Genomic DNA, 19,934 nt, shown 5'->3' on the forward strand with positions numbered 1-19,934 from the left:
TGCCATTGTAGCAAGTATGGTGTACAGTATTTTGTCTCTTCTAATACGTGATTACTTTTTTGCTGTTAATATAGGTTGCCTTACTGTTTTTATTCCTCTCTGCTGGGCTGTAGGTGTTCAGAGAAGTGCCTGACAGAGTGAGAGAACTGGAGGCATTTGGGCAGTCTCGTCTTGTTACACAGACAAAGCCTTCTGGTGAGTGATCGGTCCTTCTGTTGTGCTTAAGTTTATTGAGTTTAATCCTGTTTGTGGTCAAAAAGAATCCCAAAAGGAAAACCTTCCCTATGAACTTAGACAAGTGGAAATAAGAAAAGTTGTCCCATCACTGTGCTTGGGGCTGCCTTCATGTTACTGTGGGAGAGAGGGAATGTTTGGTTAGGGAAAAAGTCACTTGGCAGTTCAGGATTGGCGGAGTCCTTCAGGGTTCCCCTAAGATTGTTGAAATAGAGGAGTGTTTTAGTAAAGCTTAGGCCTCCTCATCAGGAGCCGGTGTATTAGGTACAGAAAAAAAACCGAAATAGCTATGTTTGTGACAGCCTGGTTTCCTGTGGATTTGTACCTTGTGGTCATGCCTTTTAGTAGTTCAGATCCCCTAGAAGCTTTCCGTACAGCTAATTATTTGTAAAGTATCTCCTGCATGCAGATTCTCTGCAGTCCTATAAATAAAGGCCATTCTGCATCTTTCAGCTCAGTAGGGACACAGATAGGTCTTTCTCATCTGCTAGATACTTACATTCCTGAATCTTGTAGGGGAAGCTTTCTAAATATGAAATGTTTTTGTACCAGATACTGACACTGGCCGTCTTTTCAAGTTGGAGACAGATCAGCAGATACAGAGTCTCTAAACAAGGTGGTCAGGTCTCCTTTTTAGAAAACTAGGTAAAAAAGACATCCCTTGCTTGAAAGAATTTGCAGCTTGAACTTCAGTAAATTAACTCTTTTTTTTTTTTTTTCAGCAGCAGTAAACAAAATTTAAAGAAACCAACTTGTTTTCCTTTCATACAGGGTGTTAAGTAAAGCTCCTGTATTTCATTGCTTGAGGCAAGTGTGTAATATCCGTGCTCCAGCTTGATTTAACTTAGTGTTTTCTTGGAACTAGAACACAACCAAACACAGCTTCTGGAGCGAATCTTACTGTTCAGCTCATTCCTTGCTTCTTTGCAGTGTCAGGTTAAAAATTTAGAAAGCATGGGGTTGAACTAGCGGGCATCTGTCCCTTCTTAGGACAGTTGCATGTTGCCAAGTCCATGAAGCATCTACTGCAGTAGCTCGACTTGTGCTTAAGTGAATTTCGAGCCAGGAGTGGGGAAAACCTTTCAGCCACATAAATGTCTAAAATTGTCTTCCTGAATTTTGTATTCTCTTAAATGAGTAAGGGTCAATTGCCTTTTGTATAAGAGCGTTTAGCTTCACTACATTAGATTTAATGTCATTTTGCCTTTGCAAGTTTTCTTCGTTTGTTTTGTATGTAGGCTGAATCATTTGGGTGAGTCTTTGGCATGCAATGAAATAATAGCCTTTAAAAAAAAAAGCAAAAGGAATTTCTGCTTACTTAGTTTCTGGTGGTTAAAATGCTTCAAATACAAATTTTGCTGTGTTTTCTCTGTAGATGCTGTTGCATTTTTATAGGAATTACAAAAAACCCCTGTAATTCCCACAATTGCACGTGTGGCCATGACTTTTTTTCTTTAACAAAACCCCCAAACTCTGTTTCAGATGTCCAAAAGGTGGTGCTAGTGTCTTCTTCATTGGAAATTCCTGTTCAGACTCAGCAGGCTTCGGAACTTTCTGCACCTGCTGATCTGGATAAAACTATAACTGAGCTGGCTGACTGGTTGGTATTGATTGACCAAATGCTCAAGTCAAACATAGTCACCGTGGGAAATACTGAAGAGATCAATCGGACTATTGCACGAATGAAAGTATGTGTTTTTGTGAAGGCTAGTGGATTGGAGAATTGGCTCATGCTTTAATAGCTTGTACATTCAGTAAAAAAATTACATGTGTTTTAAGAAAAAAGAAACTGACTGCGGGAAATGCATAACTTGAAAATTGCTCTTTAAATACTGTTGTTACTACACTCCTCTCCCCTCTACCATTTCCTGTTAATTCCTGTGTCCCTATGTGAGCTAGGCACTGCTATTTTTTAAACAAAGCATATAGAGAATACTTCCTGAAAATGACATCTTTTTGGGAATGTGTAGATAGCTTATGCTGAAGACTTTGGAGCAGCTTCATATTTACTTGGAGGGTGACATTTATGATTCACTCTTTAGTGGTTTCTAATGAGTTTTGTTGTGTTGTAGTTAGACTAAACTGATTTCTAGAGACATGCTAAAATGATTAAGAGTTGTAACATTAATGCTTCCGATGTAAATGTTTGTTTCTGTTGATAGCTCATAGTATGCTGAGCCATGACTAAGGGTAGTACTTGTGAGATGTATGCTACCATTAAGGTTCATTTTCTTTGACTTGATATCAATTAACATGAGTAACTGTAGAGTAAAAGCTGCAGGCTAAACAAGTGCTAAACTGTTTCTGTGGGTGTCTAACAAAATCTGGAATTTGAAAGAATAATGTGATGTAGTGTAATTTTGAAAACACTTTCTTTTAACTGTATAATACTTGTAATATGAGCTTCTGGTTCATTGCCATAGTGAAATAACTACGTTGTTTTTATACAATATATAGTCTGAGTGTTTCTTATAATCTGAGTGTTCCTTCCTGTTCTCTTCCTTCTTCATCTCCCTCTGCCTCCCTGCATTATATAAATGATCAGAGCTTGGCAAGAGGAAAATAAGTTATGGAAGAGTGAAAAATAGATACTGGAAAATATTGTGCAATGGATGCGGTAACTGTGGTTTGTACAGGTTAACTTTCACCTCTGGATTTTAAGTAACTAATTCAGAATATTTTTGCTTTTTAAAGCAGTGTAATAATACTCTGACAATTCAAGGGTTACAGTAACGATGGGAACAGCCATCTACTTGTGGCAGCACATACATGTTTTATCTACAAATAATACAGATGATGTTAACTAAATTCTGCTTTTTGGACTCAAAAATCTTATCCTAATTCTCAACAGATAACAAAGGCAGATTTGGACCAACGGCATCCTCAGCTTGATTCGGTTTTTACATTGGCTCAGAATTTGAAGAATAAAACTTCAAGTTCAGACATTAGAACAGTGATCACAGAAAAATGTAAGTTTCTCCATTGTGTTTGCAAATACAGTGTTTCCATGGCAGTAAATGTCTTCATGTCTTTTTCTTAAACTCATGATTTTGAGCCTAGCTGAAGTTGCCTTCCTTGAACAAACTGAAAACTTAGCAGTTAAGTGGCTTTCACTCTTAACAGTCTAGTGAAAATTCCTAGAACAAGAATTGCCATTTGTTTTCTTGACTGGCCATTTTTTTCAAGTACAAAGGTAAATATTTTTGCTGGGATTTCAAAATATCTTACGAAGAATTTAAGTTACTTGACAGCCACAGACCCAGGGATGAGGATTTTTTATTTAGTGATGAAAGGAACTAATCATGTATCTTTATTTTTGTTGAGCTGTGATACATTGGACAGTTAGTGAAAAGCATGAATGTATTGACTTAGGACAATAACTTTGTGTACATACTTTTGAAATTGTTGACTGAGAGTTGGTAGAGTTTTTAAGGCACTGATACCTGCTTGAAAATGAGTTTCCAGTTTAAAGGTCCCCACCCCCTTTGCAGATTTCTTTTACTGGTACTTAAGCAAAGAAAGCATACAACTGACAATTAGAAACTAAGGGACAATGTATTCTTTGAACTCTTAAGCTTTGTTGGTTGCTAAGATTAGAAAATCCATGCAGCAGGAAATATCACAGTTAGAAGTGAAAATGGAAAGATATATTTCCTTATGTTCTCCTCTGCAATGTAGTTTTCCTTTACTACTTCTACATGAATTTCTTTGGTGTCCATAAGACTTGCTGGAGATAATGATGGGGTCAGACAAAAAGCCCACAGACACGTTAAAGGGTCTGATGAGATGCTAACTGCTTCCTAAGATTCACAGGAGCTATGGATTGGTAGGGGATTAAGATCCAAAGAAGCTAAAGAAACTTGTAGGGCCTGAGTTTTGCAGCCACTTGGAACTAGGAGTGAGGTGGAAACTTGGAGAGGGTAGTAACTATTTAGTCCATGTCGGTCAGTCAACAAGGGGAGATCTGGTCAGTGACAAAACATTCTTGATTCTTCAGAAAAGGTGAACAAGGAATAAAGGAACTGTATGTTGAAAATTTGAGTTCTCCTATAGTCTTGCCCATCCAAGGTGGGAACAGAGAAGCTGTGTATGCTGCCATGGATGAAGCTTCCAGCAGATACCCTATAGATGTGTGTGAAGATTTTGCTACCTGTCATGAAACATGAAAAAACTCAAAGGTTTTGTTGCTACTGACATTGGTAAAGAAAAGGTTGCTCTTTGAAGAAAAGTGAAGCTCAGGACTGCTTTATGCACCTTGTTGTTTAAACACTTAGGGGAATATACTGATGTCCTACAAACTCCTGTGAATGTTGTTGGATGAAGCCTAATTACTCAAATAGCTAGGAGCACAGAAAGAGAGAAAAGCTTCCTTCTCTGGAACTTCCCTCCCAATTACTGCATGGACATTGGGAATTAAAAGCACAGTCTCATCGGGAATTCTTTCCAATCTTTCTGCCTTTGATACCAGAATGGTGCCCCTGACAACTTTTTCTGGGAACCTATCTATTGAACCCTCTGAACGCTACCAAGAATTTCATTATTTTTTTGTCCTGTTTTGGTGGAGACTGAAGAGAGGGAAATATGTCAACAGTGCAGAGAGTAAGGTTAACCTGGCCATTAATAGGGAAAAATATATCAAGAAATATTCTTTCTATAATAACAACAACAATAATGATACCATGTAAACATCAAATATCTATCCATTTCAATCAAGTTGCTATTGTAGGCAGCTGTTTCTCAGGGATATTTTTTCCTTCCAGCTTAGTGGGGAGAGCCTAAACACTTAGGAGGTTTTTCTCTGCAGTTCATTAGCCAGCACACAGGGTTATAGCCTTTTTTCACTCCTGCTGTTTTTGCTTTTGCTGTTTTGGTGAAACCACTGATCTCTCACAGCAGCTGCTGGTTTACTTTGAACATACTCTTTGTTAAATATGGTAACTTTTTTTTTTAATAACCTATATTACTATTTGCTGTTGGGTTACTGAAGCTTTGTTCTAAGTTCTCATTCAGCATGACCCAAGTCATGCCTAAAAATTAATCCAAAAGTTGCCTGTGGGTTGAAATTGATGCATTTATATTGCACAGATCATTGGATTTGTCTGCCAGTAATACAGTTACTCTGACAAGTTGGCTTCGCTGCCACAGTCTTTGAGATCTTTGTGAAACTAAACAAAATATTGTCAAATCCTTTGTATAACTGTAAAAGGGTTAAGGAAAAAAAAAAAAAAAGCAAAGGGTACAGTTACCGTAAAGGGTTTTAGCTTAAGCATAGCCTTTGGCATTTTTACTTCATGGAAGATTGACGTGATCTGAGTATCAAGTGTGTTAGTTTTTTAATAAAATTGCATATGTAAGATAAATATATTGGATGTGTTACTGCCTACCTGTTGCTGCTCAGAGTACAGATATACTCAAGAAATCTAGCTTAGGCTTTTTGTTTTGTTTGCTTTTTTACTCCTTAGTTCTAGTGGTGTGTTCCTAATAACTGTCATGACAGGTAGTAGGGAAGCTGTTTTCACCTCTATAGACTTTCAAGTAATACTTTTTTTTATGGTCTGTAAGTATTAACAAAAAGGTACAATGCTATTTATTTCTATCTGAGGCCAGACCTACTGCTTTCCCTGACATGCTATTTTTTTGTCCTAGAAACATGTCATGTTGTCTTTTTCACCCTTTGTTTGTTAAAGGTTAAAGCCTGTTTATCGATAATCTAATATAACTCTATTGAGAGAGGAATGGGATACTTAAAGGAAACGGGATGTGGTCAATAACTTCTCTGTAGAAACCTGTGGTGGAATGAAAGTGCCAAAGTAGGCTGTTACTAGAGTGTTTCTACTTTCGCCAAAATTGTAGTACAGGTGCCACTAGACTGCCTTCAACACACAGTGATCTGGAAAGCTTAGTTCACTTTGTATAAGGTATCCAGATCTAAACAATATTTATTTATTTATTTGTACTGGTTTAAGTTGCAGATACACAAAGATGACTTGCTGGTACGGCCACCACCCTAAAATTGTGTTCCTTGGAGCCCTGCTACTGGCATATCTCTGCAGTGCAGCTGTGGCAGATTTGCCTCCCACATGCGTGTACTTAAAAAGTAAAATAAGGCCTTTGAAATATTCCAGAAATAATAGTTGTTACTTGTATGCTGAACTGCTTAAACAAGAGGTAACCAACTACCTGCATTTTTCACTTGCTAGCTTGAAAGTATAAACTACATGGGGAACTAAAATACTGAATATGTAAACTACTGTATTTGAGAATGAATTATATTATTGTCTCTTGTCCTGAGAATTAAGTGGTAGTTATTATGACTACTTGTTTGTTTGCCTCAGGTTTTTCTTATTGTGTGTTGTCCTCCACAGTGGAGAAGGTGAAGAACCAGTGGGACAATACCCAGCATGGCGTGGAGGTGCGGCAGCAGCAGCTGAAGTACATGCTGACAGACAGCATACAGTGGGATGAACAGAGGCAAGAAATGGGGCACCTCATGGAGCAGTGTGAGATCCGTCTGCGTATGCTCCTGCAGGCCTCAAAAGAGATGCTTGCCAAACAGATTTCAGACAACAAAGTAAGACCATCTATGCTTTTTTATTTTCCATACCAGACTCCTCAGTCCATCTAATGCTACTGGATTCAATTGATACGCAAATATACACTTTAGTTGTAGGACTGATTTGGCAATTCTGTCTCTTTTTGGGCATGATATATTCTAAATTGTGTCTATTTTTTATATATACATGTAAGACTTCCTGAGAATCGCTTTCTGGGAGGGAAACAGGTGGCGAGAATGTCTTTTTGTAAGTGTAGTTGAAATGAGCATAGTGTAGCATCAAATAAATGATATTATGCAAAAAGCTTGAACCTCAGACCAATAACATTTTAATCATACAGCCACAGAATGTGGGATGTGTTACTTCACAGAAACCTATTAACAGTAGTTTAGTAAATCCAGGAATGGACCAAGCTATTTAAAATTATCCTGAATTTCACTTCTGATAGGTGCCAGGCATATTCAACACTTCATTTTTTTTTTTTTATCCCCCCCCCCCATCTCGTGCAGTTTTTGCTGCTTTTTCATATCACAGCAAACCTGCTGTGATAAATCAGTGAGTCTGATGTCCTTTGTCCTGGTGGCTGTCAGAAAAAGGGCAGGCTGTAGGTAGCACAGGATGAGAACTAAACAGACAAATCAGTGAGGAGGGGCTTTTATCAGTGCAGTATTTAGAACAGGGCTATAATAAAGTTTTAAAAGTGTGTGTGTGCGTGTATGTATATATATATATATATAAAATCATGAAGAGACAATATAGGGGTGCAGCTCGGTATGGAAAGAAGCGAGAGTATGACCTTGAGAATTCCTCACTGATCCATAGCTATTTCAGTAAACAGTAAAATTGCGTGCTTTTCATTGTCTTTCTCTACATGAGCAGGGGATTGGCAATGGACTATTAGGTCTGCTTTGCTTTCTTAAGTGAAAGTAGGCCTGTGCCCAAACATGTAGTACAGAGATCGTAAGATACAACTGGACAGATATATATATATATGCAAATATATTTTTTTAATTTAGGAATAAACTTGAGGTCAGGATTCTGTAAAGTCAAGGCACCTTATGAATACCCTGCCACAATAAGCAAACACATCTAAAGTATTTTCTTCATTTAAAAACAAAAAAACCCCACAGAACAATGAAATCAAATTCTCATGCTGTGCACTTCCATTTATGCCGCTTCTAGCTCCCGCTTATATCACTATTATCATAATTTAAATTTATTCATGCTACTAAAAATATGGAAGTGTTGCCAGTGAAACACAGAAGAGGATTTTTCTAGCCTTTGGCGGTTCTGGCAAATATAATTTTTCGTCACCTATTTGTGTTTTGATTGGTTCATTGTCAGGACACTTAGTATCTGTAGATTTTCTTCTTAAGATTTTTTCTTCTAGATGAAAAATAGGCACTTTTTGTTCTGTAAAAAAAGCAAAAAGGAGGGTTTAATGGTAAAATGCGTAACATGAAAAATAGTCTGATTTTTATTTTACTCTGTCTCATTGCTTTTTAGCTGTTAGTACAGGATTTACATAGAGGTGACATCACGGTAGCTGCATTCAATGATCTTTCTAATAAACTACTTCGAGAGTATCGTGATGATGACACCAGGAGGGTGAAGGAAACCACTGACCAAATGAACACTTGTTGGGTTAATCTGAACCAAAGGTAATTACATGGTTTCACTGTATATGTAGCTGTTTGTGTCTTAAACTTGTATCCTATGTATGCATGTGTATTGCAGTCTCTTTTGTCCACTTTACTGTGGCATTTAGGGCTACTGTGGGTAATTAGTCAATTACAGTGAAACTGTTTTGAGTTTTGATGATTGAAATTATCACAGTTCACCATGGAAGGCTTCGATATGGCTTCCCATTTATGTGGTGGGTTTTTTTAAGGAGAAAAAAAAAAGTACTTGTCTCATGTTTGGTCTCAGGTGTGCTTGTGGCTATTATTCTCTAAGTGTCTTTGAACAGTTCCTCTCCTGTTCCTTGATGCTAGTATGCTTTACGTCTTTGTAGTTTGTTGCCGTGCTTTCTTTTCATAAGGCTGTAAGTATTCAGCTTGGTCTTCCAACGCATTAATTCATTATGGCCTTTCATCTAATGGAAACTCCCCCTGAATGGGGCTGTGCTTTGGGTTCCTGAGTGCGATGCTTCTAGCACTCCCATCTAGAAGATACTTAAGCTTATAGGAATGGAGACATACTTGAACCTTACTTCTTTCTATTCATCCTGTATTAAGACATATTTGCAAATATGTCTTAATGAAAATATGGTGTTTCCCTATGCATAATGTTTTTTCCTGCAGTGTAATCTAATCTCTGCAGAAATTCTTTTTAGTATTTGATAGACAGTTAACATTTAGAATAGTGTCTGACTCAGTGCCTGCAGCTTAAAAGATGATACACTTTGTGGTTAGAGGGACAGAAGAGAAAATTGTTCCTGTGTGTATGGGAGTGGGGGAGATGACAACCTAATTCTGTGTGTATGTGTGCATGTATGTACATGTAAAAGGGGAAACTGCTTTTGTAATGAGATGTCAGTTAAGGGAATAAAAATCCTAGGTAATTATGCCTCTGAAGTTGATGTTATCCTGGGGAGTGAGTGGCAAGAAGTAGGTAATGAAAGAAGCAGAGTAGAACGTCATCTTATCCTTCTTTTGGAGGAAAATGGTCATTTTGTGCTTTTGATGTGGCAGCTGGTTTCCTGGTTATGTCCACTGAGAGATGAGGTACAAAATAGTCAAAACTTTGTATGGCTCATTCCATGTTATCATTTGAGAGAGAATAAAAATTTGTTAATCTCTAAATGTTTTGAGATGTAAGATAGGATTTGTTAAGTGAGTGAAACATTTAATAATTATTCTGTGTGATGCGGATGACTTCTTTTCATGGTTCTTCAGACAACTTCCAGTAGAGTGTAGGAAAGGCTTTGGCACGTGACAAAACTTCCTTGGCTTTTTACTTTTACTTTTTCTGAACTAGGTTGTAGTGATGAGGTCATCTTCTGAAACAGCCTTTCCTGACCATTCATTTGCATTAAGATTAGGGGCTGCAGCATTTTCACCATCAGATTATCTTTTCTTTCCTCACAGTAAACTAGTAATTTTTCCAAAAATGCCATTAACTTCATCTGAATGTCATGATGACATCTGGGGATGAAGATGCAATTAGACCGTGAGGGGAAACAGCTCTTTGTTGGATTAGCAGTAACAGTAGACTACAGCTCTGTAGTAGTCTCATTTACATTCAGACTTTGCAGTGTTTTGGCTAGAACTGGCATAAAACTGCCCACCACTCAGAGCAGGTGACCAGAAAGAAGAGCTCCTGCCTGGAAGCCTCTAATTATTTTTGAATCTGCTTAAAGTCTGGAATAATAAGCAATTGCATTCTGTTGTGTATAAGTGAAGCTCCTCAATTATCACTAGGGCTACTGTTCTGCAGTCTCCAGCCTTAGGAAGTTGAGTATCTGCTTTGTTTTTTAACTAGGGATAGAATGTAAAGGAGAACTCCGAGAGCCAGTGGGTAGCCAGAGCATGGACCTGCTCAGCATAACTCCATAGAGCAGCAGAGTAGAATCAAAAGGGGAGAATGTGCAGTGAAAGCACTTTTTCAAGGGAATGAAGGCTTTTATACTTGCTTTAAATGCAATAAATAGAAATACTAGTGAGCCTTGAGTGACAAGGTTTACTTCATGTGGCAGATGTCAGGACATGCAGGGGTTGTATATGGAGCACGCATGTGGCCCTATGGCTTCTTATAAGGGCAGATCTGCATTGATAGCATAATGCTTTAAAATACCAATTTGTTCCCATGCTTGGAGGTTTTGGAATGGGTCCTTAGTAACATCACTTTGGAGAATCACAGTCCTGAATAGCACAAGAACACTACCAGGGAGACTGTAGCCATGGCATGTAAAGTTGAAGGAGCTTATTTTAAAACTGTTGGCATTAAGAGATTGAAGCTCCCCAGCTTGACATTGTGTAAAATGGATACTCTACCCAGTGGCTATTTATGTTCTGTTTTTATACTTTAGGGTGAAACTGTAGTAATTCTTTGTGTTTCTGCTGCCTCCGTAATGGATTATAGTTGATGTCTGTACAGTCTCAGATGTTATTTTCTGACTTTCTTTTATCACACGCTTGTATGCATTGCAGGTTTTTAGTTTAAATCTGAAAAAATAATTGGGTGGAAATCTGAAACAGTGCCATGACAACTTAAATAATAGAGTTACAATTTTCATTTTCTTGGATGTGTCTTTGCTAATAGAATCTGCTTAGACCTTCTCCACTATCACTGTGTTAAATGAAGTTAGCCACATTTGTAAAGGATTCTCCAGGTTCTCCTTAAATGTAAGTTTTACGTCCTGGAAGGACCCTCTGTCTTTTGAGACTGTTCTAATTGTATTAGAATTCTTTGAAAATGTGAGTTATCTTTTTATAGCAAGGGGTAGTCGTTAATCTGCAGTACAAAACTCTCCATCATTTTCTGTTTTACATTTACATTCTAGCCTTTACTGGAAGGAAATGAAAGTATTTGTGTCCGCTCTGTAAAAGTATTGCTTGCTACTGCTATACAGGTCCTCTTTAAAAGCACCCATGTAATCTTAGAACATTAGTTGTAAATCTGTTAATTTAGGCTGCTGGAGTATGTGTTTAGTGAAAGGGATGATTTTCAGCTTTAATTCAAATATCATGACAGCAGTGGGACTGTAATAGGATTTCATTCTTTCCTTTAATTTCAACCAAGCAAAGTTTGAGAAATTAAAACTTCAGGCTGAAGATGTCATTCTTCAATGAATGTTATTAGCTACAAAGTTCAGGTTGTCTCAAGTCCCATCTAGTACATCAGTACTTAGGCTTGGAGATCTGGGTCACTTAGAGTGTTTCATCCTTTGGGGCTTTTCTTTTTCTTTGAAGGTCACCTTTATTACCAGTCTGTTCTTCCTGTTGTCACTCCTGTTCTTCCACCTTTGGCCTTAACCCCCTGCTAGGGAAGAAAATCCCTGCAGAGGGAAAGGGTTTTGAAGTCAGAGCTCATAACTGCTTTTACTTTACATTTTTCTTGCAGTTCCTTGGTGTGCTCTAATTTTGAGCTGGTGCTTGTTATCTTTTCTAGGCAATATCTATCAAACCATTTGTAATCTCTAGCATGCTATTTATTATTTTTTCTCAAGAGTTGGGTGAAGCATTCCAGGGCTTCAAGTGAGAAGCAAGAATGAATGTTTCTTGCCCTGCTAGTCGTTTACCGGTAGCCAAAACTTGGGTGAGCATTAAGTCAGGAGTGATTCACACAATCTCATTTTGGATAAATCAATTATTAACAAGTGACATAAAACCTAAGCTTCTAAAGTGGGGGTTGCAACACTATCTTTTTGCAAGTAGTCTCTAGAAAATTCAGTTGGTTATGCTAATACTTAGGAATGTACGCCTGGCAGAATTGGAAGTGCATGAGATTTTCTTACTGCCCTTGAAGGAAAACAGCTTTTCCTTGCATCTGTCTTTCCTGATGTGCTAGCAAACCAGAATACCTGCTTTGAAATACCATCCTGAATGGTAATGAACATCTATAGCTTCTTTTCTAAAAAGAATATTTTAGTTACTTTTGAACTTGTGACTCTAAACACAGTGATTCCCTAATGCTGCTGAGCAGTACTGTTGCCACAGCATGGCAAGGAGGAAAGAAAGCCGAAGTAGACTAGGAGGAAGCAGAAGACATATAAGTTTGGTCCTGTCTGGAGAAACATGTTCAACTCATGTGAAAATATCAAATGCTGAGTGTTTTGGCCTTGTCGTACTTGAAATTAAATATCACTTTACCCCTGAAATCTTACAATATGATTAGTGCTTGATGTGAAAATAAAATTGAACTTGCTACTTATTTAGCAGCAGCATTCTAGATGGTACCCCTGTTAGGGATTTCTGTACAGTGTGCTGTGTGGGACAGCTTGTTTCTTTCTTTTGTCCTGATTTTGGGAAAAGGGATACTGCAGAATAACTGCCTCAAATGGATGATATTTAGTCTGTCATGCTTTAATTAATATTGTTAACCAGAGGTGACTGTAGCAGTTTCACATCTGAGTTTCATTTCAATGACAAGGAAACAGTTCTGTTATGCAGAAATACAACATGATCTTTTTCTAGGAAATCTTTTGAAGTTGCTTGTCAATAATATAATCCAAAGGTTTTAAATTAGTTCCTTGCATCTTAAAAAATCCTCTTACAAACAAAAACTTTTGTGTTTGTACCAACCAGAGATCTTTTGGATTGATTGAAAATTTGGACTACATTCTGCCAGTCTTTTTTTAGATTTAAGGATGTTGAGCATGGCTTGGCTGTTACGATGGCAGTGTATTATTCTGTCTAAGTGATAGCATCAAAAATCTTGTCTTTTAGCAGAGAGAAACAGGTATTTGACTTTTCATCCCTCAGCACTTGAACTCTTAGAAATTTAGGGAAATATTTCTGCCCACTGTAAGAGAGGAAGAAAAAAATCCTTCAAACCCTCAGCACTTCTATTCTGTTTGATTTTTTGTTGATGAGGAAAAGCATTCACGCTTTTCACACATGGGAATAATGCTTCTACCATTTGGGGTAGCATAAGTCCATGATGGTAATACTCGAAAAGCTAGGTTTTTAATTAATAACTTTGGTTTTTCCACATGCCTTTTTAAAAAGGGCTGTGACATATATAACCAGTTTAGAACATCTGTGGGTAGCTATAGATATAATAACCAGAGAAACAGTGATATAAATAATGATAAAACAAGCTGTGACAGATGTATAGTTTCTTAAGAGATAACTTTCAGATTTCCTTTTAGTAGTTTCATTATGATGTATGTAATGCTGTATGTTATGGGGGAATAATCTGACACTTGTCTTGTTTTCAGAGCTGTTGATAGGCAGAATTTCTTGGAGACAGAGCTAAAGACAGTACAGGCCTCACACAAGGATCTGGAGAGCTTCCTAAAGTGGCTTCAAGAGGCAGAGACAACAGTTAATGTTCTAGCAGATGCATCCCAGCGTGAGAACACTGCTCAGGACAGTGCCTGCATAAGGGAACTCAGAAAGCAGATGCAGGTGAGAAACAAAATATACTGCTGTTATTCTTGCTTTTTCTTAATGGCAAATGTTATAAAGGAAAGCTATCTGCTAGAGTGGGGAAACCTGCAGCCTATTGGAAGGTGTTTAAAAACCAGTATTTTAGAAGTCAGGTGTGTAAAGGAAGCAGATTTTTCTTCCTAAGGTTTGAAACACATATTTAGTGGACATCTGTGGCACTGAGGGCTCTTAAATGTCCTCGGAGGGTGACTGTATTCAGGAACGTATACTTGATTAAACCAAGTCATGTTGTGTGATTGTCCAACCAAACAATTTAAATCTACTTCCCTCCAAGTAAAGCCCTCCTGGGCTGCACTGACTCCTATCCCTGCCTGCTGCCTTCCTCCTGCTTTTACAGCAATTCAAGAAGTTGTCATGCTTGGATCATCTCTTCTCCTTCTCCTGCTGCCCAGCAGCTCCCCAGCTGGCCTTCCTTCTTGTGCAGGGCACAGACTGGAAACCTGAGAAATAACTGAGGAGACTAACTGACTCCACTTACAGTCCTTTTTAATATATGGACACCCTAGCTTGTCTAAAATCTAGAAATGAGATCCCTTCTCCCTGTCTAAGAAGCACAGACTAGCTGAGTACCACATTGTTGGGCTGTTTCTGCCTTTGCATATCCCATACATCTCCTTTGCGGAGGTAGGAGGGAGAGAGAGGAGCTGAGTTCAGTCTGCATTAAGGGTACAGTGTATTGAGGGAAAACAGGAGGAAAGGGTGTGGAGACCTGACAGCTCTTCTAAGAATTACTATCTTTGAGTCTGTGGCAGCAAAAGGTTGAGCATCACTGGCTAAAAGGATTTTGTATTTCTAAGATATATGGATTTCCTTTGTCCTGTTTACCTGATGTGAACGCTTTTCATGTGTCATCTTTCTCCTGAATGTTTTAATATTTTTTTTCTTTCAATTAGATTGCCTCATTTAGCACAGTTATTTTGCTATGCACAGAACTGGGTGGCTATATCAGTTACTAAATCCTGCACTCTGGGTTTGGAATAATGTTGCCTGTGGTCTAAGTTCATGGGGTTTGAGCAGCTTATAATGAAAAAAAGTTTTCAGTAGTGCTGTTAATCTGAACATATCTATATGAATCTAAATGAAACAAGACAGTTTAAAGTATCTGATAGCAAGCTACTCACTGTAATCATAAGGAAGAGAACAATATATTGTGGAAGCTTGTGTCTGTTGAAGATGACATGTCACTAACCAATGTTTATATGATTCTGGTCAGTCAGGTAACTCATGCTTAAACTAGTCTGTAATGGCAACACCTAGAAGTTAATATTATCCTTTTCTATTGGCAAAAAACTCCAAACAAGTAGTGTAGTGGAGGTGGAAGAGCTAGAATGGGACCACAGTAGGCTAACAACATGAGGCAGTGCTGTGCATAGACTTATTTCTGCATTACTTTGCCTTCTGCATAGTCAATCACACCAAGATAAAGCTGTTATTTCACAATTTGCTTGTTGGCTCTATGCAGCTGTGAAGCACCTTAATCATGGAAGATTGTTCGCCCTTCTTCATTGTACTGCAGCCTGGTTAAAATTGCCAGAGTTGTGCTGTGTGAGGGGAGAACTGCTGGGCAAGACTGCCCGCTGTGTGGAGAAGGTCTATGGTCTATGGTCAGCCAGCTCTTGACCATGCCCATTGTCCTGGCTTGTAACCATTGAGAAGGCAGATGTAGGTGCTTGGGCATGGCCTCCCCTTGTTCAGCATCCCATTACCTGATACTGTCCATCTTTTTCTGTGACTGTATGCTTCTACACGCTGTGCGCATGAAGCATAATCACTTAACTCACCCATGACTTTACATAATATTATGAGCTTTTTTCAACTACCAAAGGAAGTACAGCATGTCAAAGACTATCATAGCATAACGGCTTCTGAAATGAACTTTGTTCCCTACTGTCTTTCAATCGCACTTTAAATATAACTGAAGACATTCATATCATGACACTGGCAAACACTCAAAAAATCAATGTTTCTGTTTTCAAATATTTGTTGAGATAAACTTTTGAAAACAAAATGAAGCTCTAATGTCTTGCTGTACCTTAAAAATAATCCAGCCCACTCCCTTGCAAGTTCTTAAGCTTAATATCTGATTAAATAAAGATCATTTCCTGTTCTTCCCCTGCTGAGTGGTATAAAATAGCAACGTTCTTCTCTTTGTGCTTTCAATATGTGAAGAAGTATTTCTTCTAAATGGTTTTAAGAAGAATGCAGGGCTTGTGACTTTCTCTGCTCTATGTGAAGATGCCTCTGCCCCCAAGGTCTTGCATTGAGTAAAACTTTACTATGAGTTTAAGGTGTGATAAATTCTTGGTGAAATATGTGCTGAACATAGACAAAACATGATGAATTTTTGTTGTTGTTACATGTTATGTATTTTTCAAAATAGGATCATCTGTTAAACTGACATCTGTGTGTGTGCATGGGAGGACTATCCTCCATTACATTTTGGGGCTAACTTGTTTGGCTGCAGCTCAAGCCACTCTACAGTGGAATCAGTGATCTGGGCACTGTTGAAGCCTTTTTTTTGCCTTCCATTGTGACATCTGAGGCCAGCAGCAGTACTATGTAAATAATGCAAACTTTGAGTGTGGTAATAATTTCTTTTTGAAAAGGAGGAAATTCACGATTATATCATCACTCTTTCTAATTCATTCTCTCAGTATCTAAAGGTTGCAGACAACTTTCCTTTCAGGTTAGCTGAAACATTCCAGTCTGTTGCAAAATATTTAGCAGCCACCTGAAAGAGGTTAAAACCTAATTTGGAGCAAGATGCAGAAAATGAGCTAGGAAATAGTAAGAAGTAATGCTGGGTCAATGTGTGTGAAGTCTTGTGCCTGCAGATGTAAAGGTGTTCAAAATAACTTGAAAGTTTTGTTTTACTGTAAATTAAAATTGACATGACCAGTGGTGGGCTGTTTGTCTCATTGCTTGATTCAAACTTCTCTACTAGCTGGGAGGGAAAAAAGCAGACCTGAAAGAAGGCAGGTGGGGACCGTGGGTTCTGTCTTACACAGAAGAGGTTTGAGCTCTTGCACAGTGATTTCTGAATGCCTCGGTGTTTTTGGACTTGTGCTGCTTCGAAGGCTTCTTCAAAAGATGTTTGGTAACAGCATGTCAGCTAATGAGGGTAGGCTAGAGCTGGTAGGTTAAAGGAACAGGCTTGTGGTGGGAGAGAAGAGTTGATACAAGTCAGGAGCAATGGAGTACAGGGGGGTGGTTCAAATAAGTGGTGAAGGTGAGGAAAGAAGGTGTCTGGCAAGGTGGAGAGTACAGGTGGTAAGATTTCTGTATACAGAGTGGAATGAAGGCTCTGTTTCCTCAGAATGATGTTGTCATTGGTGCTGGACGGATCAGGAACAAAACAGAGTACAGGTAAAAGGTGTTTACATTGATTCAGTTCTAAAAACGAGGATGAAAAGGTTTTGTTAGCAGAATTGGATGGGAAAAGTTTTTACATCTGCTCTATGAAGAACCTGCACCTGGCATTCATCCCCTCAGATGGAAAGTGTCTGAGAAGAGGCAAAGCAGCGTATAATGCACTGGCATCTAAGCGATGCATTATCTAGGATCATATGAACTTGCCGTGCTACCCATAGTTGGTGCCTCCATACTGTGCTGATTGATGTGCTTGAAAAGTGTATGTACCTGTTCATGTGGCAATATGCACATTAAATAATACAATTGCTTGTAATGGTGTCTACCACATACTGTGTCGATAATGGCCTCCCTGAACCTTTGCTACAACAGCCTCTCTAATACAGATTTAAGTTGATTCATCATAGTACCTTTGGAAGTAATAAGAAACAGCTGTCTCTTGTTATGCTGCAGTATCGCCACACCTAGGGGTATGTTGGCTGTATTGCATTGGGAGTGCCTCGCTGGTAGCAAAACACTTCCACGCTCTTGAATGTCCTACTGCCATCCGTAGATGGCTTAAATAATTCTGCTTTGTCATTGGAAAAGCATCAAAATGGTATTAGCTCTTTGGATTCAAGGATGGCTAGGAAAAGGGGTGATGGTGCAACTGTATGCTTTTAATTTGTCAAAACCCTATTCTTTCTTGTCCTAATAAGTCATTCAGGAAAAGGTTTTAATTGAAAACAGCTCCCGAAAAACGTTCCTACTTTCTGGTGCAAGTGAAAACCTTTGAGGTCCTTTTGACTAAATTAGCTTTAAGAGAGTTTTCATAGCAGAGGGGTTTACCCCCTGCAGTTTTTCCTTTTGTATTGGGTAATTAGTTTTGAGAAGCTCCTGTATGATTTATTAGCCTTTAACATATAGCTGATATAATTAGGGCAGGTATTCCTCTGCTCCTCTCTCAAGATTTATAACAGAGTCTGTTATTCACTCACTCTCCATAGCTCTGCCAGAGCTGCGTTCAGTCTGAGAGCGAGAGCATCCTTTCCCAGAGTGAGGGAGCAAATGCTTGGTCTGCCGATAGAAAGCAGCTACTAGGGGAGAACAACTGTTGTGATACACTGGAGCTGTGTTCCTGAAGGAATTCCTTTTTTGTTCCTGCAGCTTTCAGGCTTAAATTAATAACCCTTCCCGGCTATTTAGTGCACTCCTGAACGGTGGCAGACGCTCGGCTGCTCAACAACTTCATTTACCCTCTGCACAAGCAGACCTGAGCAGTACTGGTTAGAGGGATCTGTGAAGGCTGTTGTGTTTTTTTTTTGCATTTGTTTCGCGGGGTTATTTTGGGAGAGAAACTTATGCTGTATCAACCTCCTTTGCCTTTGAAACGTATAAAGCCTGTGGCTCGCAAAAGCAGTCCTGGAAGAGAGCATGCTCAGAAAGCTGGCAAATCATTGTCCAGTGACCGGGAGGAAATGATAGTTGCTCTTCATTTATAATGCAAATTCTGAGGTGTCTTCAGAAGTGTGGCAAACTTAAAATGATGGCTGTCGTGAGAACATCTCTGCAGAAAGTTGTGGTGTTGTTGCATCGTTTACAGAGGATGGCAGTTTCTTCTCCCCGTTACCAGAAGCTTTGTAAGGTAAGAAACATAAGCCCTAAATCTCGAGAGTGTCTAATGCTAACTCTGTTGTCTTTCTGAGATAAAAAGAAAAGAAAGTAAGAATGGGATGAGCCTAGATATTTTTTGGTAGTATCTAGTGTGTTTTTAAAGCCTGCCATGCTCTCGTGTGTGTTTTGTTAAAGAATGCAATACAAAAAAACCCTGTGCTTGTCAGAGGGATACATTCCTTAAAAAAAAGTGCTCTCTTGCCTGCCATTTAAGTGTCTGGAAGGAAACTGTTAACGTTGAATGATCTTTTGTAAAATACTACCACATCTCCTTTTCCAAAGGAGTTGGTTAATTTGTGGTAAATGCAGTACTTTAACTCCTGGGTACCCATTATGTAGAATAACTGCATTCTTCTATGCCCAGTGTTTTTGCTTTTGAGCTTTTTGAAACTTTTAATTAGGAATGAGTTCAGCAGATTAATACGCAGCCATGAAATTTTTTACTTCACCTGCCTGCATTTATAGAGTTCTTTCAGAAATAAAAAATAAGGAAAAGTTGGAAGAAAAGCATGTTGAGATAGGCTACCATTCATATTGGTGTTTTTGCTGTTACCTGTTTTGGTGGCTGACTATTTCTGCTTCCACCAAGACAGTGTTTACTTTTTTTTTTGCACAGGTTCTGCAGTTCAGAACTTTAATACTGTGGTAATTATCTAAGCTACCTAGTAAAAATCATTTTTTTAAGTAGGTTGATCACTCAACAGATTAAAATAAATAAATAAAAGAAATTCAAACTGGTCTGTAAAGTCCACAAGTTGTTACTGCTGCGGTGTTGGTGCTTGTGTGGAACGGTCATACTGTGCTGTATTATTGGACTTTAATATAAGGATCCTACTTAGTAACTTTGGAAAAATATAAAATTGGAGAGGTCTTCAGCTGTATACTGGCATAACCTTATAGAAATTCTATTTGGCTGCCTTTGAACTTGTTTTTTTAGTCTTGCTGCTTGTGATACTTTAAAACTGTTTGTGTGTTTTGGTGAAACTACACCCGAGTTTTGCGTACAAGG

General features: G+C 38.5%; 2 protein-coding genes across 4 annotated transcripts in view; one reads left to right on the plus strand and one right to left on the minus strand.

The window, feature by feature from the left end:
- Window positions 1-19,934, minus strand: part of MRPL18 (mitochondrial ribosomal protein L18) — a 643,474-nt gene that overhangs the window by 559,895 nt on the left and 63,645 nt on the right. The window lies entirely within an intron of this gene.
- The window catches only part of UTRN (utrophin), a 386,688-nt gene that overhangs the window by 153,320 nt on the left and 213,434 nt on the right, over window positions 1-19,934 (plus strand). For 2 of the 3 annotated variants that reach the window (XM_069786921.1, XM_069786920.1), the window contains 6 exons: window positions 114-195; window positions 1,717-1,922; window positions 3,086-3,203; window positions 6,600-6,805; window positions 8,295-8,449; window positions 13,672-13,861. In XM_069786921.1, coding sequence (XP_069643022.1) covers window positions 114-195; window positions 1,717-1,922; window positions 3,086-3,203; window positions 6,600-6,805; window positions 8,295-8,449; window positions 13,672-13,861 — 957 coding nt within the window. Of the gene's footprint in view, window positions 1-113; window positions 196-1,716; window positions 1,923-3,085; window positions 3,204-6,599; window positions 6,806-8,294; window positions 8,450-13,671; window positions 13,862-18,638; window positions 18,897-19,934 lie in introns of those variants that run through there. The other variant, XM_069786922.1, reaches the window with a different exon arrangement.

The sequence above is a fragment of the Haliaeetus albicilla genome, chromosome 7 (genome assembly GCF_947461875.1).
Source record: "Haliaeetus albicilla chromosome 7, bHalAlb1.1, whole genome shotgun sequence".
Classification (NCBI taxonomy): domain Eukaryota; kingdom Metazoa; phylum Chordata; class Aves; order Accipitriformes; family Accipitridae; genus Haliaeetus; species Haliaeetus albicilla.